Below are 27,462 nucleotides of genomic sequence, written 5' to 3'. Positions count from 1 at the left end.
ACCCCATGAGCCAGGCCTGAGACATTTGGACCACTCCAAAATCAGGATGATCCCAGAAATGCCCGGATCTGGTACCAAGCCACCCTGCTGCAATGCTCTTCCTCCGTTGTGGTTTACACTTTCGGGGGTAGATGCAGAGCTCTGCTGGGCACCTGTGGGAATTGAAGTTGCTCATTTGGGATGCAGTGTGGACACCAGACACGAAATCAGGGGTTCTCAAACTGGGCGTCACGCCCCCTCAGGGGATCGCAAGGTTACTAGGTGGGTGTCACGAGCTGTCTGTCAGCCCTGTGCGGGGCTGACAGCCTGAACCCCGTTAGATTAAATTAACCCCCCCTCCCCATTTTTAATTGATAAGGGGGGGTCGCACTCAAAGGCTTGCTGTGTGAACGGGGTCGCCAATAGGAAGTGTGAGAACCACTGCGCTAAACCCAGCCATGCACTGGGTAGCCCCACAGGAGCAATCTTCCCCCTAGGCCCTGTACCCCGAGGACCCTGGTCACTGCCCCCCACCCCCCAAGGTGCCCCGCCCCTCCCTGCATTCAGGCCCCACCCCGCCCGCTTTGGCTCCGCCCCCTGAGCGCCGAGGCAGCCGCGGCTCTGGCGGTTGCTTCCCGCCCTGCCTGGAGCCGGGCCCCGCGCGGGGCAGGCTGGGACCTGTGGTCCGGGACGGGAGGCGGCGCGCGGCGGGATGGGGGGCGGCTCTGTGCTGCTCCGGCTCCTGCTGCTGCTGGGGGCCGCGGGCTCGGCCGCCCCCTGGGACCTGCGCGCCCTGCGCTGCAGCTTCTCGGCCGCCTGCGAGTGCGACTTCCGGCCCGACGTGCGCGGTGAGCGGGGGGAGCCGGGACTCCGCGGCGCGCCTGAGGGGAGGGGGAAGGAGTCCGGGGGAGCAGGGAGGGGATGGGGGACACGGAGAGCCGGGCGGGGGTCTCTGGAGGGGGAGGGGCTCCTGAGCAGCTAGGGAAGGAGGTGGAGCGGGTCATCCCTGACTGAGGGGCCACCCTTGGGGGTCCCTGAGGGGCCAGGGGAGGATGGTTCCTCCAGGGGCGGGGTGTTGGCTGCCCTGACCCGTCCCCTGCGGTGCACACCCGGCTGCAGGGGATCTCTTGTCACGCACCCCTCCCCTGAGCGCTCTACTGCTGTACATTTAAGGAGCCTGTATGAAGACTAAAGTGCATTTGATTGCTGCTCGGTGAGCCCCCGTTACAGGGTGACTCGCCCCCTGGGGAGACACTAGATCAGCAGGCCCCCAGCACAGATGCAGAGGGTGAGATCTCAGGGGTGAGGGCCAGATGTGGCTATTGGATGATTGTGACGTGCTGCTCCTTTTGAGAGCATCCCTAGAGAGGAAGTGGAAGGATGCCCCTTCTCTAAGTTTCACACTAAAACCAGTTCCTTCAGGGCCACAGCAATACAGATGTTCAGAGAGTTGCCGTTTTGTGTCGACTAGAGCCTGATCCAAAGCCTGTTGGAAAGATGCCCATCTACTTCAACGGGCATTGAATAGGGACCGTGCTCCCTGGACAGTTCCTTCCAGTCTGTTCAGTGTTTCTGTTCACTCTTATTTCAAATGTCTAAAGTAATGGAGCTTCCCTCTAGAGACCTTTCCTCCACCCAATATCCCCTGAAATTCATCATAGTATTTCCTTTTCTTAACTGCATCCCATTACTCCCTGTTAGACTTCTTACTACCATTGTGAGGCCTGGCCTACACTTACAAGTTTTACCAGTATGTAACTGTTGGTTAGGGGTGTGATTTTTGTTGTTGTTGTTGCTTAAACTAGTTATACCAGTAAAAGCTATAGTGTGAATGCAATTATACTGCTATAAAAGTGCCTTAACGCCAGTATAGCTTTTCAGTTCCTGGAGCACTTTTATGTTGATAAAAATGCATCCACACTGTTTTTACTATACCGGTAAAGTAAAAGAAGTATATTTTTAAGTGTAGACAGGTCCTGAGCCAACTGAAGTTATCCCAAAAGAAGTATCCCCCAACCCAGCATCTGAGGGGAAAGGGCAGAGATGGCTTCAAATAACAGCCCAAATAACTTCCATCTCTTAATTCAACATATTCTAAATCTTGTTTTGGATTCATTCCAGGTCTGGAGTGTGACTTGGCCCTGAACCTCGTTGGGCAGCACCTAGTGAGGCAATTGGTGGTGAAAGGAGTGAGAGAGTTTTTACAGAATCATGATCCTGTCAAACCTCTGGTGATGTCCTTCCATGGCTGGACTGGCACAGGCAAAACCTACGTGAGCTCCATGCTGGTCCGCTACTTGTTCCAAGATGGGGTCCGCAGTCCATATGTCCACCAGTTCTCCCCAATAGTGCACTTTCCCCACGCTGAACAGATCGAGCAGTACAAGGTAAGAGTGGAGGCTGCCTCTGAAAGCTAAATTACAAGACTTATTTCCTCTTATGATTATCTAGTCAGCCATTGGATAAGTATTGAGACTCTTCTCCTACCTTCCAACACATACCGTAAAGTGCAATTTTTATAGAACCTCTTATCTGAAACTGTTCCAGTGCTTTCCAAACACTAATTAAGCCTGTGGGATACTATCTCAGCTTTACAGATGGGTTACACAGCAAGTCAGTGGAAGAAGTGGCCATACAACCTAGGCTCCTGATTACCAGCCTTCTGCTCTAACTACTTGATTGTACTCCCATTAACCTTGGCATTGCCCAGAATCTAAAGAAAAACTTGAGTTACAATCCTCTGTTGGAAAAAGCACTTCAATGAAGACTAATGCATTTCACCAGAAAGTCTGTACATTAAAATATGGACTGGTATAAATATTGGACCAGCTGCAGCCTTGGTGGTGTAAACATCTGCAACTGACATCAGAAGAGTCTCACCTGCTTACACCAGAACTCAATTTGGTTAAAGTATATTTTCCTAAGCGTCCATACTAATGGCTGGTCTCAGCATAGAGTGAAGGGAGAGCGAGTACATGTTCAGTAACTTTTGGGGTCTGACTATTAAACTTGCGGAGCTCTTGAATTTCCGTTTAATCCACTCAATATTTCTTCTTTAAATGGATTTGTACTAGTAACACTATATTAAATTAGGCAAAATTCACCATGTTGAATTAAGAGCAAAACAGTTTATCAGGGAACCTTCACCAATGGTAGTCAGTCTTGCAACGTACAAAGTTAATCCTTCTTTCCAGGCAGAGCATCACAAGTGCTGTTCTAAGGAACAACAGCTTTTGGAGGTTGCTATTTCAGGCATTATTAGCCCAGGCTAATGTAGTTCTCATGTAAGCTTAGCTCTTTGGTAGCTCAAGCTTTTCTAACAAGTTCATGGTCCTAACTGGCTTGGTTGGTTGGGTTTGGTTTTCCAGGAAAATCTGAAGAGTTGGATCCAGGGGAATTTGACAAACTGTGGCCGATCAGTGTTTCTCTTTGATGAGATGGATAAGATGCACCCAGGTCTGATCGATGTGATTATACCATTCCTTGGACCCTCCTGGGTTGTGTATGGAACCAACTACAGAAAAGCTATCTTCATTTTCATAAGGTAAGAGAGCTCCCTCTGCAGCAAGTATAACTGGGTTGGGAATAATTCTAATGCATTGCTACTAATTTGGTCAAATGTTGGTAAGTTCCTCCCTATTTTAATCACCCAGAGCAGGTATTTTGTGTCAGATCCATGAGATCTCAACTCATTTCAGTCTGCAAAGGTACATGGTCTCATAGTGCTTTGTCTTTTCCACTATTTGGCAACCTCTGTAGCAGTCTTCATAGGCCAACTAAGACTGCTTCCATACTCACTGCAGAATGAGGCACTGCCACTGCAGTACAATATTGATGTCATGGGATAACTTTCTGGTAATTTCTTGTCTTGGTCTTGCTCAGCAACGGAGGAGGTGAGCAAATTAATCGAATGGTGCTGGATCTCTGGTATGCCCGCAAGGACCGGGAAGAGATCAGCCTGCAAGATCTGGAATCTGCAGTTTCAGAAGCTGTGTTTGAAAATCCCAATAGTAAGTCTTTCCATCAACTGGGAAATGCTTTTCAGTGAGCATGCTCACCAGCAGGGGGAGCCATACCCTATTTCAAATAAGCCAATGATATTTATACAGTGTTTTACAGATATGTGTCAAGCTATTATCAGTTTTCAGGGAGAAGCCTGAGGTGGAGTTAGGACCTGGATGAATTGCTTTGGCAGATGAAAGGAGTGGTTCTGCTGGTCAAGCCTACAGAAACATTACCATGCTTAACAGAGTTCCACTGGGAGAAGGGGCACCCACGACTGAATAGGAGGCAGATAGGGTAGTGGGGCCCAGTAAGAAGCTAATTATTAAGGGCCTGATCCTGAGAGGTACTGAGTACGTCGAGATTTCCTTTATTTCCCTGCTTGGCAATTTTTGGGATTGGGCCTAACATAGGTTGGTATATCTGAAGTATCAGTACAGCTGTTAAGAACCATGTATTTGGAGAACACTGGACTTGACTACAATTAGTGGATGACAGATGGATCCAGCTCCCTCAGTTGAATCTGATCTGTTGTCTCTTCTGGGTACTATGACTAGAGCCCTGCAAATCTGTGGATATCCACTTTATAGCCACAGATATCTGCATTTCTGGATGCAGTCGCATTGTTTACCATCTTTGTGGCTCCTGGATTGGATGCAAATCCAAATTTTTGTATCCACACAGGGCTCTAATTATGACTTCCTGGAAACCAGCTCTGGTGGTGCTGGCTTTGATAGCTGATTCCTCCTAGAGGGTGGGGGCATCTCCTATGCTAACAGGGTTGAATTCCATAGGACTGAGAGAGACTCTGAAGATAAAGCTCTTTGCCTCCCCCTTTTTCTCCTGCAGATGGGTTTTGGAAGTCTGGAATCATCGAGGAGCACCTCATTGATCTCCTTGTGCCCTTTCTCCCACTGAAGCAACATCACGTGAAGCAGTGTGTGGTGAATGAACTCACCCAGCAAGGCTTAACGGTACAGCAGGACATCATTCAGGCAGTTGCTGACAGCATCCCCTACTTCCCAGAGGAGGAGAGAGTGTTCTCATCAACAGGCTGCAAAACGGTGGCCTCTCGCGTCACGTTCTTCTCCTAACCTGAGAGAAGGACTTTCTCCAAAGTAGCGCACAGTTGAGGAGCTGGTAAGCAGCCCTTGGAGGATAAGTTTACCCATATACTTGCTCAGATTCAGAGGAGCAGAGTTTAAGAATACTTAAAGCTGCTGTGCCCAATACAACGGGGATGACCATGAAGAGCAACAGATTGTGGAACTCTGATAGGACAAGTGCAGCCTCCAGCCCTCAGGCAGAGACTGCCGGATGCAGTCTTGGGAACAAAGGGCACACTGACCTGATTCTAAGCACTTTATCAATCTGTTCTTTGCCCTGGTGGAGGGTGAACACAGAACAGCCAAGAATACCACCGTGATGTGTATGTGGAGTCCAAAGGGGAAGAGGCTGGGATGTATCAGTGGCTGGGAAGGGTTCTTGGCTACTGCCACCTCCCTTTGATAGCTGGAACTGTGCAGATCTTCCCCGTTACTCTCTGGGCAGCTGTCAAGATTCTCTGGCCTAGCTCCAATGAATGATCTTCCCTGGGCTGCAGACAAGGGAGTCTCACCCTCTAGTGCTTTTTTAATGGCATTTTTAAACATGTATTTTAATGTGAATCTCAATATGAAGGCCCCAATGTCCTAGAGCCTGCCACACTGCCCTCTGAACATTCTAAACAGATTGACCAGAGTCTCATCTTAAATCTCTGGGGTAAATGTTAAGAGCCAACTTTTCTCAGGTTTTCTTTCACTGTGAATAGGTACTCGTAGGTAAGATTCCAACTGCAGTATCCCTGAGTGCATTAGCATAAGGGGGAAAGGAATGTGTGATTTCTGCTACCAGCTTTGCCCATGACTTGGGGTGTGACCTTGAGCCAGGCCCTTAACCTCCCTGGACATTTCTTCCACCACAGAATACCAGGTCACTCCCTTTGATTCAATGGCAATTACTTGCATCCTGCCAGGGAAGAATTAGGAGCCACCCATGTCAGGCTTTCCAGATATAAAAATGGTGATTCCGACCTCGCAGGGAGACTAGGCATTAACTAATGGTTTTAAGTACCAGGTATTGGTCTTGTGCTGTATTACATTGCTGGGATGAGTGTGTCCCAGCTGAGGTGTTGAGCGGCTGAACCTCTTGCATATTATATATTGGAGGTTGTCGTTCTGATAGGACACTGCTGGGAACCTGTTGTCCCGGCAGAGCCAGTTTCCATTCCAATTCAGTGCCTCAAATGCAGCTTACTGTATCACACTTAAATGCTGCTGGGGGGTGGAAATAATTCATAGGAATCTCCTTCCCGCAGCTCTGCTATCACTGACCAGCACAGCACTCTTTGCCCTTTCACTGTGTAGCAGCTGGCTACCCAGCATCCAGTAAGAGGAAACAGTGTAAGCTCTGTCTGAGCAAACAGATTTGGGTCTAGGCAGAAAGTGCTCCAGGAACTCTCATGCCAGTTGCTGCAGGAAGGTCTCTTCAGTATAGCATTAGAGCAACCTACAGTCTGGTTGAGAAGGAGCCAGTGCTATTACCTCTGTTCAGATCCTGCCCAGGATAGAGTTGGACCAAGATACAGATTTACAGTCAAACATTCTGCCTCTTCCAAAATGTTCATTGTTTTTAATTTAAAATAAATCTGTTGAAAAACCATGCATGAGTAGCAGTCACTTACTGGGATTCCAGCTGGCATGTTAGAAAGGAGGTAGCTATGAGCCTGCATAATGCATTGGAACAGCTGCCTGACCTGACAAAACTAACTCAGGCAGGGACATGAAGAAATATCTATTGTCTGATGATGGAAAACAAGAGTAGTGGCCTTCCTCTGGTGTAAAAGACCAGTGAAAGGGCCATACTCAACTATAAGCAGGACCATGCATCCTCAGTGGGGACAGCTGGCATAGGGAATGGTGAAGTCTCAGCTGCTCTCTGTCAAAGTTAAACGCCAAGAGAGCACTGGCATCTGTTTTCTCTGCCACATACGTCCCTTTGTTTAAAAGCCCAAGGAGTTGCTCAGGAGACCATTAAAACCACAACAGAGAGATTAAAACAAATGTTATCTTCTACTTCACCGTACAACCAGAGAGTTAGCAGTGACATTTTCATCTTAAGAGGGAGAACCCAGTTGCCACAGTCATTTTTTCCTCAGGTTCTCATGGTCAACTTCCTCATCTGTTTTAACACAAACTGAAACTGAAACCTTGTTGTTTTGGAAACCAGGTTTAGCACTCTCCTCTCCACCCAAGTCAGAGCAATTGAGGTGAGAGTTTGGGGTACAAAGGACAGGCATAACTTCATAAAACTTTCTATACATGGCATATGTATGTCAGCCACCCAGCATGAGTTGCATTAGATTAACACCTCTGGTTTCAGAGTTTATCCTAATCAAAGCATTCCTCCTGCTCAGCCTGCATTCAGATTAATGCAGTGCGCAGAGATCATTCACAGCTAGTCTGCTTTCCTGTCCAAATCTTATCACTATGTAGGAACAGCCCCTTAGATGTTCACCTCTAAAGCAGCGGTGTTACAAGTTTCTTATAAATTCAGCACCCTTCTGTGGCACTAGGTTGTAGTACAGCAAAGCCTGTAAATATAGTGACGTCCTGGAAAATTGCCTAAAATTCTTGGCAGAGCTGGCTTTCCTGCTTTGGGAAGACAGCTCCTAGGCTACCTGGACAATGGCTGGGTCCACACCTTGCAGGAAGAAAGGATGTCTGTGCAGATACCAAAAAAATAAAGATGAAAAAACAGGAGGGGGCTACAGAGAAAGTGAAGCGAGAGAAGCAATATATTTATTAGAGCCGAGGTAGCAGGAAAGGAGTCTAAATGCACCTACTTTCCATTGAAACACAGCTTAGTGTCTGTAACCCAGGCAGCTCAGGTGCTGTCTCTAACATGAAGCTGGAGCAGTTTTTGTACTCTGACTTTTCCTGCCTTCTCACCTTTTCTCCTCCAAGACAGGTTCACTTACTTTACTCACTGTCCTTCTGGAGCTGGCTATCTGCTTGTACAGTTCATGTTCCGTGGCACAAGGGCTGATGACACTCTCCGAATCCTGCAGGGCTCTCTCAGGATCTTCACTTTGAGCACCTGGTTCCTTTGGTTCATCCTCCAGAGCTCCAGGTGGCCTGTAGGGGCACACATAAGGCAGAGAACTTACTTTGCAGAGTAGCTGCAAAAAGTGATGCATGAACAGATCCCCTCAGAGATCATGTGATCTAGTCCTTGTGACAAGATTCACAGTCTACAGAAAGATGGCAAGTTACTGTCCTTGTAGGATCACAAAGGGACAAAAAACTATCTGGAATAAATCTGTCACTCCTGCTTCCATTGAAATCAGTGCAAATTTTGTGGTTGATTTGGGTCCTGCTTATTAGATCTTCAAAACAGCTTTAGCAGACCTGTGCCCATTGGCTTCTCCGTACCATTTGAGTTTAGCTGGACTGTTAGAGTAGGGGCAGGCTTGAAGTTTTCTTTCCAAGATTGTTTTGGCAACCTCCGCAATCTTGCTGCTAATAATATCCTGGATGGGCTGTCCTGGAAAGAGGCTGGTCATAACAGGTAGGACCTGCAGAGGGAATGAGATCAGTTGAATGGCCAGGTGTGTGCTGAAGGTAAAAGCTCTTCCTCCTTCCATCATCAGATAGGGCTGCCAGGATTAAGCTGTGCAGTTCCCATGAGAGCAGCCAAACACTTGCATAAGTTACATTAAAAATACAGTTCTAGCGTTTTTGGCCAGAAGGGACAATCAGATCATCTAGTTTAATCTACATTGCCTGGGCCAATAGCCATCCTACCCCAAATCCAACCACTGGAATCAGACCAGAGTATTACAGCTATGAGGCATGAGCCTCAGTGTTAATTTTTTTTTTTTATCCAAATGAAACCTTGCTAGTGTAGAAATTCTGGTTTTAAATTTAAAGAAATATTTAATCCATCAAAACCTTTCGGGGAGGGGGGAATGCAATTCCTGGAAAATGAAGGACTAGTTTATACTCAACGGCATGCAGTACTTTGTTTAGCTAGCACGGTAGGTGGATGTGGGGTTTTATTTTTCCACTGAAGCCCTGGTCTTGTTTCCCGATAGCTCCTAGTCACAGGGGGCTGCATGCTCTGAAGCCAGATGCATCATGAGCAGCTTGAAAACACATTACAAGAAACTGGAGTTCTTGGTTTATAGGCAGCAGGAAAAAAAGCCTCCTTAGGTTTTTAATTTTAGCAAATAAATGCTGCAAACCCCAAGCCCTAATCATTGTTGTCTGTATTACAGTAGTGTGAAGGAACCTTGGTCCTAGACCAGGACCCCACTGTGCTTGGCATTGTACAGAGACAGAACAAAGACTGTCTCTGCTCTAAGGAGCTTGCAGTCTAAGTGTGTGTGTCCAGGAGACGGCACAAAGCCTATGGGCCCAAATGAATAGGGTGTCACAGATTTTCACTACTTGGTCAGTGTCTGGCACAGGGAGTGGTGTCAGTGAGGTACCGCATCATTTTCAGGGTCCAGCAACAGAGCTATGATCACATCCTCCTTAGCACTCATCTCATCCTGCAGGAACAGGCGGCTCTTGGCCCGGTGCAGGTAATAGTGTGGCAGGCGAGGGTTGCTCTCGATAGCACCAGAGAAACAGTGTACTGCCCGCTGGTATTTTCTGGGGGAAAAGATACAGGGAAACAGAAGAGTCAGGTCTGCTGAATCCCTAGGCAGCGTGAGCTAGGGGGGATAAGAACTCTGTCAACTGGATGTAAGGTGCAGTGAGCCATTCCAACATACCTCTGCTTGTGCTCCTGCAATCCTAGTTCATCCAGCAACATACCAACGCGTTTTCGCAAACTAAAGTCCATTGGACTCAATTCCAGCGCCTGCTGATAATCCGCCAAGGCAAAGGTTAGCTCTCCCAGCCTGAAGAGGCAGTCTGAAGTGGAGCACACAGATTACTTTAGCAAACAGCAAGCTGAGGTCGGTATTTGAGTGTCTTGGGATGTTATAGCTGCTACAAAGGCCAGTAATTGATGCTGTCCTGTTTGCTCTCTCTGTCTCTCTCCAAGTCTATATAAAATGCTACAACAACATGTCTCTACAGTGCCTCCCATCCTGAAGGCTCCAAAAGCTCTGTAGAAACAGAGAAGCAACTGGACAAACAGTGCTATAGGACATCTAGATGATATTCACTGAAATGCAGCCACCTGTAGGGTGGAATGCAACAGCAGTTCAACAGTGCTTAGAAACACCATGTAGCAATCAGCAAACTACAGTGAGATTTTAGGGAGGCAGAAGGTAGTTTCCAATTTGGAATTAACAAGGTGACAACCTCAACTGTTGCAAAAAGTTCCATGGGATCTTTCCTGGTGATAAATTGGATGAGATGGGAATGTGAGGGCCCAAGCTAAGAAGGTGCTTCCAGTACCACAGGTGGGGAATGAGTCAGTGATAATCACTAACACTTAGTAGTTACGCAGCACTTTCCATTTTCAAAGCGCTTTACAAGCATTGACTAATTAATCTTCACAACCCCCCATGCAATAGGTATTAGTTACGTTTTAAAGATGAGAAAACAGGGTGCAGAGAAGTTAAGCGACTGACTGCATCCTGGAATGAATCATTTACAGAATTAGGGATACAAGCCCAGAGATCTAGCTCCTAGTCCTTTACTCAGACACCACTGCCTCCCTGGTACAGGAGAATGGGAGGAAAGAATGCCACCTGCAGCACCCTTCAAGGTCTCCCATTTGAGCACTGACTATGCTTTACTTATGAGACCCAACATGATTGTATCCCGGGCGGGGTAGCTATAGGCACTGTACATCCCCCCTCACGTGTGCACCTGTACATACCCAATTACATGGTTCCACTGCTGTCAGCGCACTCACTCATGCACTCCCTTAGAACCAGAAATGTTCCTTGGGATAACTCTTAAGTGAGAGAGAGGATACCCCACCAGGATACCCTCCCACAGACTCAATCGCCACCCAGGAAGAGCCTTGTTACCTCCTCTGTTGACATAGAGTCCCTTCTCGTTCTTCTCCCCTTTCAGGGCTTTGTTGAGGAGCAGCACAGCCTCTTCGAAGAAGCCCTGAGTATAGCAGTGCACTGCAAAGTCGTTGTACGTGAGCAGGAGCTGCCGTTGCGCCTCCATGGCCACAGCTCCCTCTTCTTCACAGAGCTCTGTGGCCTTGATGTAATCATCAATGGCTGAGTTGAAGTCTTTGACCCTTCTGTGTAGAGTCCCTCTGCCACGAAGGGAAGAAGGGAGGGAGACAGGATTAGAGCCCACTAGTTAAGGAGAATGAAAATGACTGGGGCGTTCAGAACCTGGAACCAGCACCCAATCACTAGTGCAGACTCCCACTCCCCTCAGTGGGTCACACGTGCACACGAGCCACCTCAGTGAGGACTGGATACAATGGGGTCTCTACCTGAAGATGAAGTACCCTGCATCAAAGGGGCTGTTCTCTATGGCAAAGGTGATTTTGAGCAGGGCATCCTTCAGGTTTCCCTTCAAGGCCTTATTCATAGCCTGGTTCTTGGCTTTCTGTGCTTGTTTCAGCAGCCTCTGCATTAGAATCTGAGCTTCTTCGTGCCGCGGCTCCAGCGCAATGGCCTCCTGGACGTCCTGGTAACACAAGGTAGCCTGGAAACAGAGGTTAGGAGAATACTAAGAACTTGCACTCTCCTCCCTCTGTTACCGAACACTTTACAAAGGGGAACTTGGGATGGTTATCCCCATTTTGCAGACAGGGAATTTGAGACACAGATTTTCCCAAGGCCACACACTGCATCAGTGGCAGAGCCGACACTAGAAACCCAGATCTCCTGACTCCCAGTCTGGTGCTTGCCCAATAGGTCACACTGGGCAGGAGGCAGTTTCTCTGATCGGTCTCATTCTGTCTATGCATTTGCCACACCGCTGTGAGCAGCTGGTAAAAGAGGTGGCTCAATGCATTCTCCAGAATCCTATCATTCAGACCCTGGTTTCTAACCGAGGGCACCAGTTGCTTCTGCAGGTGCAGGGCAAGAGGAGTCCTATTTCTAACAGGAAATACAAAACAGAAATAAGATCTCCAGTTACTATCTCTGATCCTCTCAGGGTTGAGGGCACTTCACTTCTGCTGAGCCAAGAAATGTATGATCGCTCATAAAAGAAGAGTACACTACCCACAGAGTGAGGCTCTGCTTCCATCTCTCTCCCTGCTTTCTATAGACCAAGGAGGGAGAAGGCTCCCAAATGGTGTAGGATTCCACGGCCAAACGGGAGGGGAAGGTAAGAGCCCTGCCCCAGAGGTGTGGAATCCCACAGCCCAGGAGGCTGTCACCTAGAACGGATAAAAACAATCAGTTTCCCAAAAGGAGTGAGAGTAGCTGGAAAGGTTTAGAATCACGTCTCTTGAAACCAATTTGATGCTTTATGCTAACTCAGGGGTAGGCAACCTATGGCACACGTGCCGAAGGCAGCACGCGAGCTGATTTTCAGTGGCACTCACACTGCCCGGGTCCTGGCCACCGGTCCGGGGGGCTCTGCATTTTAATTTAATTTTAAATGAAGCTTCTTAAACATTTTAAAAACCTTATTTACTTTACATACAACAATAGTTTAATTATATATTATAGACTTATAGAAAGAGACCTTATAAAAACTTTAAAATGTATTACTGGCACACGGAACCTTAAATTAAAGTGAATAAATGAAGACTCGGCACACCACTTCTGAAAGGTTGCCGACCTGTGCTAACTGATTAACCACAGAGCAACTTAGCTCTTCTCTGTCCTTAGGAAGCAATTCCATATGAAATCCATATGCAGCCTTGCACGTATGCTGTTGCTTCCCATTACTTAGGTAACTATCAATTAACCCAGCAAAGGGTTAAGCCCCACCGTTGTCCAGCAGATTGAGAACTCTGGCTATAGGCCACATGGGGACAGGAATGACTGTTCTGTGAAAATTCCCTGCAGCCAGCACACCCTGGGCGGAGTAGGTGCCCCTACCCGACAGAAGTGCTCATGCAGCTTGGCTCTCAGGATGTACAGATCTGGGTTCTTTGAGTCTCGATCTAGCTCTTCGTTGACGAGCCGAAAACAGTCATGGTATCTGTTCAGGGCTGCAAGACAGGCAATGCTAGAAAGAGAAAGAAAGGGCACCATAAAGTACCAGTGAAGAATACAGTTGTTAGAGGGGCTAAGATAAAGACATTCCCTTTCGCAAACCCCAGTTTACCTCCTCCTGCGATAGAGTGAGTTGTCAGGCTGCAGCTCTGAGGCTCGAGTGAAGGACTCCAAAGCATCCCAATAGACCTCTTGGTCAAACAGACATTGGCCCTGCGGATTCAAATCACACAGCACAGAATCAGTCTGACTCAGGCCACCTGCCCATTGCTCCAGGTTAACAAGAGAGAAAGACAGAGCGTTCTTTTTCTCTCTCTCTCTCTCTCCAACCAATCCAGGAACGGAAGTGCTGCTTAAGAGGAGATGCAGCTGCACTAAATACCACTCCCTCCTAGCTGGAGAGCACTGAGCATGCATGAACCCCAAATAGGACTTTTGGCTCTTCCTGTGCTGCAAATAAGTTAGCATGTTGAGAGGGGGCCCCAGCAGACTAGCCATGACTATGAACAGTAGAAACATGAAACCTTTCAGAGAGGAAGGATTGGACAGAATCCCCTGTCCCCAAATATAAATATGCACAAAGGACTCTCCCTTGGAAATCCAAGATCATGTTGACTTCCACTTCAAGTAGCATCTCCAGATTTCCCTCAAGATCAGAGGTCAGTCACTAGACCCAGTGTTCTAATGCTGATACTGAGAGATCAAGGAAAGGCACGGAGTGGGGGTGGGGATGGGGAAGGCTGGTGCCAGCTGGTAGTGGCTATTCTGTACCCTTCACCTGCAGGTAAATAATGAAGGCCATGCGCTCTACATATTCTTCCTTTGCAGAGGACAAGGAATACGCCTTTCTGAGGTTCAGCACAGCAGACTGGAAATCACAGAGCTGGAGAAAGGCTTCTGCCTTCTGTACATAGAACTCCACCTGCAAATGCACCCACAGACATTCTTCAGTCCTTTAGGATACCTTTCTTTCTTAGCCTGTTTATCCTCTATCTGGACACACTGAAACTAACCCTGAGACTCAACACCGCAATCCCGCCCAGACAGATTCTAATATATGCCAATATTCACCTCCCCAATGACATTCTTCCTTTGATAATCTTGGAAATGCAAGAGCATTACAGGCTTTGTCCTTCTTGCTGAAGGACTCCATATTCCCTATGCCAGTGTTTTTCAACCACTGTTCCGCGGCACACTAGTGTGCCGCGAGATGTTGCCTGGTGTGCCGTGGGAAAAAAATATTAAACCATGCTTGAATGTCGGAACTGGTTACTAAAATTTTTGAATCCCACCACTGATGTTAAGGACTATAAATAGCTCAGAATATCAGCTTTGTGTTCAGCCAAACAGGCCCAGGTTGCGCACTGAATAAAGTATTTTATAATTTTTCATATTTCTGTTTACTTACTATTTCATAATAAAGTAATTATAAAATACTTTCTTTGTGTTTATTTGATTCCTATTCAAGAGAATTACTTTATATATAGTCAATATAGGCACAGAGTTAAATTTTTTAACATTTTCTAATGGTGGTGTGCCTCGTGATTTTTTTCATGAAACAAGTGTGCCTTTGCCCAAAAAAAGGTTGAAAAACACTGCCCTATGCCATGCGAGGTGGGCTTGTACCTTCACCTAACTATGCCTGCTCTGCATTCCCCCTTGCCTAATCATGATCCTCTTACCTGTTGGGGGTTCAGGTTAATGGCTTTGGAATAACAAATGACAACTTTCTCCCACTCGCCTTGGGAGAAGAACTCCTTCCCTCTCTGGCAGCTGTAATGAGAAGACAGCATTATGAGCTAATGCAGAAGCACATTTCCCCTCCCTGCAGCACAGCCCTTAGGACAGTCACAGACCCATGGGAGTGCTGACTCAGTTTCTCCACCTGTAAACTGGAGATAATGATTCTATCTGCAAGGGTGTTACAAGGCTTAATTCATTATTTGTTAAGCACATGGAGAGCTTTGGGTGGAAGTAGGAGAAAAGAGGGTGACTGTCTACAAGCACACTAGCCAGTGTTCTGAGCCTTCTCAAGATCAAGAAGGGGAATTTGCAGGACCACAGCTCTGCTAATTGCCCAGCACTGGCCACCTATTGATTCTGCAGCAGACTCTGGTGACCCCACTGCCCATATGCTCAGGGAGAACAGATTCTGAAATGCAGGAACTGGGGACTACCAGTAGATACTAGTAATGGGATAAAGAGGCTATCATCTCTAGGTCACTAGTTCATAGCCTCCTCAGCTTGGTAGTCACTGAAGCCATCTGATGGTTGTTTGGTGGCCTCACCATATAGAGCTGAGAGTCTGTCATGGAGGTTAGAGGACCTATGATTTTCCTAGGTTTTATCCTTCTAAAATGGGCTATGGGTGACTGTCCCTGTTCTGCCTGTCCTCATGTGAGGAAATCCAGGGGCAATCAGCACAGTGAAACATCAGACAGTATTCCAACTGGCAGATGGCAGTTCAACTGCAGATAATCTGCCCTCACTTTCAGAAAATTACCTAGCATGGCAACCATTTCTGGTGAAAATTCCCAGCTTAAGTTGCTAGGTCTCATTTCAGTTCAGAGAGGACAAGTAACACCATCACAGCAGGCTCTTACTGGGTCCTAGCTGGCAATCTCAACAGAGAGACCAAGGACCAAGCAGGCTGTTCAGCCTGACCTCCCTCTTGCCCACAGAAGGGAATCCTCCAGAGCAGGATTAGGGCACAATGGCTGGGCAGAGGAAGCTGCAGCCCATGCGGTACCTGTTCTGTGGATAAATCAGACACCAGTCCCCAGGACTGTCATTCCAGGACCTCGAACCAGCACTAAGTAAGGTTTCTTAAAAGTTTGGTTCCCAGCCTCCTTGCAGGACATAGACAAGAAAGCAGGTGTTTGTAACAGTGAAAATGTAAGAAGTGTCTGCTGGACACTCACTGCTCCTGTATCCTGTTCTGCACAATCGCTGTTGGGGACTTCACTCCGCTGGGGTCCTTAAGGTCTCGCAAAGTCTGGCTGGACCCAAAGATCTTTCGCAGGGATCTCTCCCGGAGATTCTCTTTGGACACAGCAGTCGGGAACAGTCCTTTAGTCTTTGTCTTCATCTCCAGTCCTACCTGCAGCGAGAGGGGCTAATGGTCACTCTTCCTCTCCACCACCCTGACAGGGTCTCTGCCCTTGGCCACCCCTCCACAGCTCTAGTCCCCAGTGACCTCTGACCCCCAGTGACCTCTGACCTGTCTCAGCTCTCTCTGACCCCACCCCAGCTCTGCACCTGGCACTCTGCCCCCCCTCCCAGCTCCCTCTGCCCACCCACTCTGCGTCAGTCGCCCTCTGACCCCACCCCTCTCAGCTCCCTCTACCCCCCAGCTCTGTGCCCTCTGCTCCAACTCAGTTCCCTCTACCCCCCCAGTACTGTGCCCTCTGCCCCCACCTCTCTCAGCTCCCTCTACCCCCCAGCTCTGTGCCCTCTGCTCCAACTCAGATCCCTCTACCCCCCCAGTACTGTGCCCTCTGCCCCCACCTCTCTCAGCTCCCTCTACCCCCCCAACTCTGTGCCCTCTGACGCCCACCTCTCTCAGCTCCCTCTATCCCCCAGCTCTGTGCCCTCTGACACCTAGCCCAGGCAGCAGTGCTCACTTTGCTCTGCCCTGGCTCCTCCTGCGGGGCCGCCGCCTCCGCCATCCCAGTGGTTGTGTCCCTCGTTGCTAGGCAGGCGGTATCCAGGCAGCTGGGGGCCGAGGGGGTGGGCCCAGAGTGAGAAGGCTCCATGGCCAGGGCGGGATCCCTGCTGTGCTCACATGGCACCCTGTGAGCCTGGCTTGTGAGTAGAGTGACCAGATGTCCCGATTTTATAGGGACAGTCCCGATTGTTGGGTCTTTTTCTTATATAGGCTCCTATTACCCCCCACCCCGTCCCGGTTTTTCACACTTGCTGTCTGGTCACCCTACCTGGGAGGGAGGGGCAGGGCTTGCAACAGCCCCTCCCATGCTGAAGTCACTAACCTGGGTAATGGGCAAAATCCTGGTGTCCCATCGAACTGCAGCCAGCTAGGAAGGAGAGGCGGTGAACCTGCCCCGTCTGATGGGGGTCAGGACTCCTGGGTTCCATTCCCAGCTCTGCCACTGACTCACCATGGGCTTGTGGGCATTTGTTTTCCACCAGCGCTGCTCCACTGGTGTCTGGAGCAGACCAGACTTTTGCAGTCACCCATGTTCTCTACCCTAGGGTGACCAGTCATCCCATTATTAGGGGCTTTGTCTTATATACGGAACTATAAACATCCCCTCCCTCCAAAAAAGAGTGTCCTGATTTTTTACACCTACTAGCTGGTCACCCCACTCTACCCCCTGGGATTCTGAGACCGATTAGATGACATGATGTTAAACGTACCGATAGCCGTCAGGAGTCTGGTTCCACTGCCAATGCAAACATTTGAAAAATCACAAGACACGCCCCAAATTATGAAACTGGTTTAAAAATTAGGAGATTTTAACACTAATATATTTGGGATTCTTTGCACTTGCCTTCTGGTTTGGAAACATTTAGAGGTCAAGTTTTCAAGCTTTTCTCCCCAGCCTGAGGGCTATAAAGTTACTCCTTTTTCAATTACATTATCAGGAAATAACCTGAGTCTGGCACTTGGGGCTTTAAGATAAACACCAAAAATCATAGCACAAGAAAATCACAAGAGTTGCCAACTCTGAATCTTGTCTACACTAGTGCTTCCACCAACAGTGGAACTATTGTAATGGTGGCTGTATAAGTACCTTAGATAAATAGATGGCAGGTGATGGGTCATTTAGACTAGTTCTATGTCTACAGAAACCTGTTATCTCTATAATTTTCCTCCATTGCTACCACCAGAGCAGCTGTTACCAGTGGTAACAGTACATCGCACTAGTTGTAAGGGATTTCCAGGGTTTGTTAGTAACAGAGTGATCAGAGTTCAAGGATTTTTATCCTCTAATAATACTTTGTGTTTCTCTAGCACCTTCCATCCAAGGATCTCAAAATGGGTGCAGATGTGGTTATGGCATACGACTGAGATTCCTAGGTTCTACTCCTGGTTTTGCCACAGACTTTTGGGGTGACCTTGGGCAAGTCATTTAATCTCTTTGTGATTCATTTTACCAGCTGAAGCAGGAGAATAATTTCCTACGACAATAGGTTTGGGAGTTCATTTCTTAAATATATGTGAAGTATTTTAAGATGCTTGGTTGAAAAGAAGGGAAGTTCCATTAAAAAAAAATATTACTATGAATTAAACCTCACTTTACTCCTTTACATCTGTATTAACCCCATGTTATAGAAACCGAAACACAAAGGAATGTTACCAAAACAATAGAACCCAGCAGTCCTGACTCTTAGATTCCAGCTCCATATTACCTCTGTATGTTCAACAGCCATGTGGACCTGGGTTTAAAGCTGCCATTTACATCTATGATCCAAATGGGTAAAATAATTTGAGAAGAGAATCCCATAATGTGGATCATTACAACGTGATGTTCATCCCATAATAGTGATGGAACTTTTTTCTTGCCCAAATGTCAACTGAGAGAGACTTTTCTGAGGCATCCTTGTCCAGTACTAGTGCCATGGAGCGTGACTGATATTGTGATACACGGCCCTCATCAGCTACAAATGCATGAAAGCTGATTACATCATGGAACAGACAGGTCAAGGAGGGTTGGTCTGACCTGCCAGCTTTGATGCAGCCTCCAGGCATGAATCCTGTGCCTGGTAGCTCTGCCAACAAGCAAGCAGTTGAAGGCGCTTGGTACGTTACATAAGTCACCAGCTCTTCCAGTCTGATAAAGGGACCAGCAAAGATTAAACGAAAGGGTCCTCATATCTGGTCAACCTATCAGAAAGGAAACCAAGGGCAGCCGGCTTACAGTAGCTGAGCACTTCCGCCCACAAGGAAGATGGCCGCGTCTGCAGACCACGTGACCTGCGCCCTTCCTGCACCATAATCAAAATGGCATCGCCCATCAAACCACGTGGTGTGAATCCCTTCTGCCCGCAAACAAGATGGCACTGCCACGTGGTAGGGTGCGGTCTTTGTGATTGGTCGCAGTGGGCGTGACGCTGTAGAAGCGGAGAGGCTGCTCCTAAGGGGTGCTTGTGGCCTGAGGTCTCAGCGGCGCCCAGTCGGCCGCTCGGCTGGGGGAAAGAAGGGGATGCTGCGGCCGCTGCCCAAGCGCCTCGGGAGGTTACTGAGCCGCACCATGAGCCACCGCGAGGCCGATCCGCGCGCCGCCGGGAAGCGGGTCCTGGTAGAGAGTGGGCGGAGGGAACACTTCCGGGGTCACCGGGGGAGAGCAGGCGCGGGAGGAGGGATCACTTCCTGGTCACGGGGGGATGGGGTCAAGGGGAGGCAGTAGGTCCCGTGGGGGAGCCAGGAGCGGGGGGCGCCAGGGCTTGGGGTGCAGACACCCCCACACACACCATGCTGTAGAAACTCCACGGCCCACCTGTGCCTCAACAACTGTTTTTCTCCATATAAAATCTGAGCTGGCATTAAGGGGTAGGAAGCAGGGCAGTTGCCTGGGGCCCACGGCATAAAGGGCACCATGAAACTTAAGTTGTCAGGCTTCAGCCCCAGGTGTTGGAGCTCGGGGCCCCAGGCTGCAGTCCTGCATGGTGGGGCTTCAGCTTTCTGCCCTAGGCCTTAGCGAGTCTAATGCCAGCCATGCTTGGCGGACCCCCTGAAACCAGCTCGCAGCCCCCCAGGGGACCCCGTACCCCTGGTTGAGAACTATTGTGCTGGAGGATGTCAGCACGGCCCATGGACCAGCCCAGCCCCTTAAGTTCTCCAACCTGCAGGAGAAATAGCTCTGGGCATCGCTAGCCCATGGGCGTGCTGGCTGCTTGCTGGAAGGCCGGTTTTCTGTTCCACATACTGTCCCTTGTTGAAATGGAGAAAGTACACTCAGATCTGAAGTGTCGTGAAGCACCCAGTAGGCTCTATGCTGGGGGTGGGGGGGGAAGCATCAGTGCACAGGTCCCAAGATTGTACCGATTTGCAGACAGCAGTTTCAGATGTGTGACCCCATGTGCCAACTCGCTGCATCTGTTTGCATATAGATACACACCTTTAATTCTAAAACCATGATTCAGAAGTGTATTTGAGTGGAACAAAATAGAAGTTAACAAATAGCATAATCCAGTCATAAATTCTCCAGCCTCTTTGTGACTCTGTAGACTATGTACTTTGTAGGAGCAATCCCATCTCTTGAACCTTCCTCCCTTTGACCCTTATATGGCTAATGAGAACATTCACAGTGACATTGGATAAGATAAAATATGCAAGGGGAGTGACAATTCAAGGCCAAAGCCAATGTTTGACAGGTTAAGAAGAAATTTCCCTCATGATCAGGTTATTTTCTAGTTGCCCACTATTACAAGGACCTTGATGTCTTATTCTGAAGTATGGGGTATAAGCCCCATAAGCAGCAGTATACTGATCAAGAGGGACCACAGGTCTGATCTGTTTTGGCAATTTTTATGTTCCCTCCCAGCTGTCCCACAATACACACGCTACTTGGTTCCCAAAATAGTTTATTTTGCTGCCCACCACAAAGGGTTCCATGGATGATAGATTCACAACCAATGTTCTAATAAACTAATAATGAACAGAAAACAAACAAGACTCAGGCCTGCTATCCCACACTTCAATCTATATCTCCTGGTAATCTTTATACCTCTCCCTTTTACAACTGCATTAACCTTTGCAAATGTCTCATAGTCAAATGTGATAGTGTCACTATCCAATGTCATAGTGTATGGAAGTGCACCATACTTGCCTCTCCAACTACCACCCCTTCTCTCTTTCATCTCTCAACTCATTGAATGCGCTGTTTACAGTTCCTCCCCTCCAATCCAATCCCAGATCCTCTCCAATCCAGCTTCTGTACCTTGCACTCCACTGAAACTACTCTCACCCAAGTCTTTAATGACCTCTATCTAGCCAAAGGTCAGAACCAGTACTGCAACCTCATTGACCTGTCATCCGCCTGTCAGCCAGGATGTTGGAATCTTCTCCTCCCATGGCTTGTCTGACTCCATCCACTCCTGGTTCTCCTCCTTGATCTGTAATTGCTCCTTCAGTGTGTCCTTTGGAGGATCTTCCTCAACCCTCACTCCTTCTGTGGGTGTCCTTGGTTCCCTTCTCATCTCTGGGTAATCTCATCTGTGAACACAAATTTAGCTACCAGCTCTATGCTGAGGACTCCCAGATCTACTTTTCTACTCCAGACCTGTCTTCTTCTGTCCAAACTAAAATCTCATCCTGACTCGGACATCTGGTGGATATCCAGCTCAAGCTCAACATGGCTAAACAGAGCTCTGAATCTTTCCCCACAAGCCCTCCCCACCATCTCCTTTCTTGATCACGGTGGACACTACCACCATCCTGACTGTCACTTAGGTCCATAACCCAGGTGCCATCTTTGACTCTGACCTCTCAGTCCTCACATCCAGGCTGTCTAAGTCTTGCCAATTCTTTCTGCATAACATCTCTCATACATAGCCTTTCCTATCCATCCACACACATAAAACTGTTGTCCAGGCTTTCATCATTGCATTTAAATTACTGCAATATCCTTCTCTCTGGCTTTGACAAATGCAGTCTTGCCCCGCTTATAACTGTTCAGAATGCTGCTGCAAAGATCATTTTCTTAGTCCGTCACTTTGACTACGTCACTCCTGGCTTTGAATCTTCCCGTTCTCTATCTCTTCAAACATAAGCTGCTCGTCTTCACTTTCAAGGCCCTTCATGGCCTATCCTCTCTCCTTCACTATGGAGATGTTGACTCCCACCTCGGATCAGCTCATGGTGCCAGCCTATCGCCCGCTTTCTCCTATGCTGTGCCACACGCTTAGGAGACGCCCCCGATAAACATCCACAAAGCTACCTCATTATCCACATGCAAATCCCTCCTTAAATCTTTCCTTTTCCTTGATGCCTAAAAAATACTTGATATCATCTCATTGTTCTCTTGTACTCTACCCATCTGACTGTATCATCGGTTTGTGAACTCTTTGGGATAGGGACTTGTTTGCACAGCACCTAGCACAATGGGATCTTGGTCCTTCCCTAGGGCCCCTCGGCACTACAGTCAGACAAGTAATAAATGTTGCCATTTCTCCTTGAAAATGATCTTATGACACCGTGTCAATGTACTGTGATTTCACAGCTGGAACTCACCTTCTTTGGATTATGCTCTTTGCTCTGCCAACTGCAGTTACCTAAGGGACTTTGTCTTCCCCACATACGGATAAGCAATCACAGGACAGATACGGCTCTTAGTCATCCTATGGCTTCTTATTCCTGGAGACGGGAGGTACAGCTGGAATGAGTGGGGGGACAGGGATCACCTAGGTCACTGAGCTCATTTTGAGCATCTCACTCAATCTCAGCACTAAATCCATCTCAGTTCTGTTTAACAAGAGAGGGACAGGCCCTTGTACCTACAGAGTCTGGCCCTACAGTAATCAACAATGGTGATTGTCTTGCTACTTCTGAAGGGAAGCAGCTGGTTTTGCTGGGTGAATTTCCTGCCCTGGTAGTGAAAGGAGCAGGGCTGCAGGGAGGGCAAATTTGATCCTCACTACACCACAAGGGCTGGCTCCAGTGACTCTGGTTGGTTGGATGCTGATGTAGAGAGAGTCCCGGTAACACCTGTTGCTGGTCCTCTTTGCAGGTGGCAGGGCTGGGGAATTATGGGCTCCGAGGAACCCGACATAACGTGGGAATGGCGGTGCTCAATCAGCTGGCCCAGAAGTTGAACGTCGCTGACCAGTGGAAAGCGGACAGACGCTGCTGTGCAGACGTGACCATCACTAATGTGGAGGAAGCAGAGCTGGTGCTGATGAAACCTCGGCGGCTCATGAATATCAATGGACTCAGTGTAGCAAGCGCTGGTGAGTGACTCCGAACACTTCCAATAGCCAGATGAGCAACACACACAACTCTAGCCTTCCAGGGACCTTTGTGCTTCACCTTTCATCTTCTTAACCACAGGGGACCACTCAGGACTGTAAGCAACAAGTCTGAAATACCTGCCCTGGAACTACAGGGCCCGCTCCTGCCAGGGTCCGTCTCCTTTTTCTTTTCCATGGAGACAACGATGTAACAACTCGGAGGCCTCTTAGGACTTCCTTGTTGTTCCATGGCCATTCAGGCAGCATGACAATAAGAGTAGACCAAGCTCAAGAAACTGTCGCTTGAGCTAAAGGAGAATAGCCATTTCCAGTATAGGGCTTATGACACACAGTTGACCATATCTGGTTCTGTCCAGTAGAGGGCGGTGCACACACAATCTCCTAAACCCATTACTAATTTTTCACACCACCCTTGGGAGGTGGAGAAGATTAACTGAGTTCCATGCAATTTGCCATTTTGGCATCTCTAGGAAAAAACAGGTGGCAGGGTTCGGAACCAAGGTCCTGAGGGCTCTGCATGGACATCAGAAATCCCAGGGCAGTTTTCAGAACAGTCAGGCTTTTCCCTGGCGTGCTGGGCTATGAGTTCCGCTCCTCACACTGTTGCATAGCCTGCTGCAAGCTAGTTGGCTACGACCTTCCAGTCCGCTGTGTTTCAGTGGTGTGGACTGTAAAGTACTTTTGGCCAAAAGACAATCGCGGCGTAGAGCAGTATCATGTGGTGCAGACATCAGACAGCTCCAGTGACAGCGTGTGCAGCTCGTTTGCCAGCATGGCTGATAGTGCATTCCTGAGGTTAGAAGTTCTCTTAGCCTGCTATGCACTTCCTGCCCTCCACGTCCCCTGTCATTTTTTTCCACTGACGCCTGCAGTGTCCTTCTTTAGGTCCTTGAGGCTGTGGGATGGTGACAGATGGATTTAATTTCCCCTCACTTCTTGTGCGTTGTTTCTTTCTCAAGCTGAAACTTACGACCTCGGGGTAGAAGACATTTACCTGGTTCACGACGACCTGGACAAGCCGCTGGGGAAGATGGCGATAAAGCTGGGAGGCAGCGCAAGGTACGAAGGGAAATCCCCTGTGGAAAATGACCTTGAAAGATTTGATTGAGCTGCATCTTTGTGCGTTTTAACAGGGGCATTTGGGGCTGTGACTGTCCCATCTCCACCCCCAGGACTGCAGAGGTGGCAGCAGATCGGTGGCAGAATCTTTCTAAGCTGTGGTCACTTCTGTAGTGCTTGACAAGCTTTAACTGACATCGGTTTACTCTGCTGTCTGCCCAACCTCCTGCAGTTTCCAGTTCAAAGCACCAGTTAAACCAGAGATATTTCAGTACATTGGGATGGCCTCAAATTGTGGGCCCTGGCACTAGGTGTGCAGGAAACAACTGGTGCCCAGGCTGCTGTGATAAAATACAGCAGACACTGCCCAGAGTGGTGTTAGGCAACCTCCCCGAGTCACACGTATCCTAGCGTAATTGACACTTGAGACCTAACAGAACCAAGACCTGTGTTTGTGGTGACAGTGACATTTGATTGAAGAGCGACCTTCCTGAATCAAGGATCAGAGGGGTAGCTGTGTTAGTCTGGATCTGTAAAGAGCAACAGAGAGTCCTGACGAAGTGGGTATTCACCCAGGAAAGCTTGTCCTCCGGTACATCTGTTAGTCTTAAAGGTGCCACAGGGCTCTCTGTTGCTTTCTGAATCAGTTATATCAGCCACACACTTTTCCCTGGGGGTCTCCCCTCTTAGTACTACATGTTCCATACCTGGCTGTGTTCAGGCCTGCCCAGTGCAGACAGCGTGTGCAGTGTATACGCCCTTCTCCAGCAGCTGAAAGCATTGAGTGCCAGAGCCCCTGCTGGGGAGTTCGGTGCAGGGCAAGGGACGCTCTGTATCTGCACAGCCATATCCCTAGCCGAGCACCCTCTTTGGCAATACCCTGTGGCAGTGGGTCACCCAGGGGGTTTGGCCCAGATCAGAGGCTGCTGCATGTAAGTGAGGCCTGCTCTGAGTATGGGACTGGGAATCATGAGCTCCTCTCTGACACCGATTGCCCCTCTGGCCATGGGCATGTCACTTAGGGTCTGATTTTTCAGAAGCGCTGAGCACCCAGAACTCCAGGTGCAGTCACTGGGAGCTGCTGGTGCTCAGCAAGCTGCACGACAAGACAAGGCAAGCCTGCCTGGGGCCTCCTCTGCACAACTTTGCCTCAGTTTCCCAGTGTGGATACTCAGATGTTGCTTTGAGTGACTTGTGCTTTAGTCTAAACCGGAATAAGCTAAACCGTCCTAGGCTGCTCTTACACTGAAATCCAAGTGTCTGCGTGGGCTTTGCACCAGCTTAACTAAATTGGGGTAATGTCTCACCTCTCGTTAAATAAGTGCAACTCTGTGTAAACAAGCCCAGTGCCTGGGTCTTATGTAAAGGGGGATAACAGGGCGTCCCTGCTGGCCCCAGGCTTGGGAGCAGTTACTGTTCGTACAGAGCAAAGAGGAGGGAGAGTTTAGTGTGAATCCCATGGATGATCCCTCTGGGGTTCTCACCTACTCTGACGGCTGGTTTGTCTTGCTTTCTTTAGGGGGCATAACGGGGTCCGTTCCTGCATCAGCTCCCTGCACTCAGACGTAAGTCGGCCTTGCAGGGTGAAGAGCTCTATCATGCACACATCTTAGCAGTGCATATGTAAAGCACCATCTCTCCCCAGCCCCAGAGCCCCCTGGGAGCCACCCCCAAGGCCTTCGCCTCCCCTTGTGTTTGTGTTAGCAGACTTGGCCCTTCATCCCTTGGCGGGGAGGGATAGCTCAGTGGTTTGAGCATTGGCCTGCTAAACCCAGGGTTGTGAGTTCAATCCTTGAGGGGGCCACTTGGGGATCTGGGGCAAAATCAGTACTTGGTCCTGCTAGTGAAGGCAGGGGGCTGGACTTGATGACCTTTCAAGGTCCCTTCCAGTTCTAGGAGATGGGATATCTCCATTAATTATTAATTATTATTATTATATATCCCCCGCTCCCAGCCCAGCCCTTCTCACACAAGTCTTGTTTCTGACTTGTCCATGAGCCCAAACGTGGAAGCAATTACCTAAAGTGGAACCACATGGCCTGGCTGGGAGCTCAGCCCACCAACTTAACTGCGTTTGTTGGACAAAACTCTTTCCAAGCTCATGTTAGCTGGAGCCCAGCCTGAACCCAGGGAGACAAAGGAACAGAGCGGGACACAAGCCCAGCTCTCCCACTGCTGCTGATCTCTGCCGTGTGGGGCTCGGGGCTCTAGTGAAGCACTTAGGGTTCCCTTTCACCCCACAGGCTCCCCCTTTGACTGGTCCCTGGCTAACCAGGGTCTCAAAGCTCCCCTGCCCTCCAGCCCCACGTCAGAGCCTCCAGTATCTGCTTTGGCTCCAGGCTGTGCCAAGCATGTTTAGCGACTGCCACGGTGTCCCGAGAGCCCAGCTCGGGTGAATGCAGGCACCAGGAGCAGGTGGCGAGGGGGAGATTACACACAGCATCCCCTTCTCTCCCTGCAGTGCATGGTGCGGCTCAGGGTTGGCATCGGCCGGCCGGTGGGGGAAGCCATGGTGGATCGCTACGTGCTGGGACGGTTCACCAGCGCTGAGCACGAGGTCCTGCAGCGCGTCCTGGAGCAGGCGGCCGACCTCCTGCTGGAACACATCCTGCAGAGGAGCAGCGGCAAGGACCACACACCCCCTGGCGACACGGGGGACAGGACACCTCATTAACCCCAGGAGCTGGGGGAGTTTTTATGAATATGGTGCCGACGGAAAGCAGTGGTCCTGGACTCCTTCATGGGCCTCTGGGCACAGCTGCCGGGGTGGGCTGGGGGAGCTAAGCAGAGAGCACTGACCCCACAAGCTGTGCTGTGCGGGGGCAGGTGCCAAGGGAAGCTCCTGGCAATGAAACTGGTGGGGGAGGTGCCGGGCAGGTGCTATTCCTGCACACACACACACACACACACACACACCCAGTCAGGTGACAGGCTTCTCCCAACCCCATTAGCGCTGGCAAAGGCAGCCCGGTAGATGGCCTGGCTCCACCTGGCCAAGTGCCCACGCCTGGCACTGCAGCGCCGTGGGGAGTAAGGAGGAGCCCGAGAGAGACTCCAAGCCCCAACCAGGCTCCACCCCAGACCCCAGCTGGAGGCTTGTCGTGGTCAGGGGCGCCTGCCTCCTTGCCCAGCTTGGGACCACTGTGTCCCAGCAGCACCTTGTTCCTGCCCCTGCAGGACAGGTCTGGGACTTGGGGGTCTGGCCTGGTCTCAGCTTTGCCTTGTCCGTCCTTGGTCCCCAGCCAGGCATCTCAGTAACTCCATAGGTTTTATAGGGCAGTTTTGCATAGACTGTACAATAAACCCAGGCGCCCAGTTTGCACACGCTTTGCCATCTACGTTCA

At 49.2% G+C, this 27,462-nt stretch overlaps 3 protein-coding genes across 3 annotated transcripts; 2 read left to right on the top strand and 1 right to left on the bottom strand.

Annotated features, from left to right (window-relative positions):
- Positions 1-691: 691 nt before the first annotated feature.
- TOR2A (torsin family 2 member A) lies at positions 692-6,681 on the top strand. The gene is made up of 5 exons (XM_065418778.1): positions 692-827; positions 2,101-2,366; positions 3,348-3,523; positions 3,862-3,989; positions 4,831-6,681. The coding sequence occupies exons 1-5, from the start codon at positions 692-694 to the stop codon at positions 5,073-5,075; spliced, it is 951 nt and encodes a 316-aa protein (XP_065274850.1). The 3' UTR covers positions 5,076-6,681.
- Positions 6,682-7,690: 1,009 nt separating this feature from the next.
- Positions 7,691-16,794, bottom strand: TTC16 (tetratricopeptide repeat domain 16). Its single transcript, XM_065418985.1, has 13 exons — positions 16,750-16,794; positions 16,048-16,226; positions 14,809-14,899; positions 13,905-14,048; positions 13,239-13,339; positions 13,010-13,139; positions 11,443-11,657; positions 11,015-11,256; positions 9,800-9,941; positions 9,512-9,677; positions 8,454-8,596; positions 7,971-8,156; positions 7,691-7,742 (listed from the first exon to the last, which is right to left on the bottom strand). The coding sequence occupies exons 1-13, from the start codon at positions 16,792-16,794 to the stop codon at positions 7,691-7,693; spliced, it is 1,836 nt and encodes a 611-aa protein (XP_065275057.1).
- A 2,499-nt stretch (positions 16,795-19,293) lies between these two features.
- Positions 19,294-26,792, top strand: PTRH1 (peptidyl-tRNA hydrolase 1 homolog). The gene is made up of 5 exons (XM_065418984.1): positions 19,294-19,389; positions 22,819-23,038; positions 24,019-24,118; positions 25,638-25,683; positions 26,580-26,792. Exons 1-5 carry the CDS (start codon positions 19,294-19,296, stop codon positions 26,790-26,792), a joined length of 675 nt encoding a protein of 224 aa, XP_065275056.1.
- Positions 26,793-27,462: the final 670 nt, after the last annotated feature.

The sequence above is a fragment of the Emys orbicularis genome, chromosome 18 (genome assembly GCF_028017835.1).
Source record: "Emys orbicularis isolate rEmyOrb1 chromosome 18, rEmyOrb1.hap1, whole genome shotgun sequence".
Classification (NCBI taxonomy): Eukaryota; Metazoa; Chordata; order Testudines; family Emydidae; genus Emys; species Emys orbicularis.
This window is presented reverse-complemented; position numbering and strand designations above follow the sequence as displayed.

Excerpts from the sequence above, each read along its gene's own strand:
- TTC16 (XM_065418985.1), bottom strand. The coding sequence starts at position 16,794 with ATGGCGGAGGCGGCGGCCCCGCAGGAGGAGCCAGGGCAGAGCAAA. Across the intron at positions 14,900-16,047 it reads CAGAACAGGATACAGGAGCA|CTGCCAGAGAGGGAAGGAGT; the intron begins GTGAGTGTCCAG and ends TTCTCATTACAG. Across the intron at positions 11,257-11,442 it reads GCAGGGTACTTCATCTTCAG|AGGGACTCTACACAGAAGGG; the intron begins GTAGAGACCCCA and ends CCTTCGTGGCAG.
- TOR2A (XM_065418778.1), top strand. The coding sequence starts at position 692 with ATGGGGGGCGGCTCTGTGCTGCTCCGGCTCCTGCTGCTGCTGGGGGCC. Across the intron at positions 828-2,100 it reads CTTCCGGCCCGACGTGCGCG|GTCTGGAGTGTGACTTGGCC; the intron begins GTGAGCGGGGGG and ends GATTCATTCCAG. Across the intron at positions 3,524-3,861 it reads GCTATCTTCATTTTCATAAG|CAACGGAGGAGGTGAGCAAA; the intron begins GTAAGAGAGCTC and ends GGTCTTGCTCAG.
- PTRH1 (XM_065418984.1), top strand. The coding sequence starts at position 19,294 with ATGCTGCGGCCGCTGCCCAAGCGCCTCGGGAGGTTACTGAGCCGCACC. Across the intron at positions 24,119-25,637 it reads AAGCTGGGAGGCAGCGCAAG|GGGGCATAACGGGGTCCGTT; the intron begins GTACGAAGGGAA and ends TGCTTTCTTTAG. Across the intron at positions 25,684-26,579 it reads TCAGCTCCCTGCACTCAGAC|TGCATGGTGCGGCTCAGGGT; the intron begins GTAAGTCGGCCT and ends CTCTCCCTGCAG.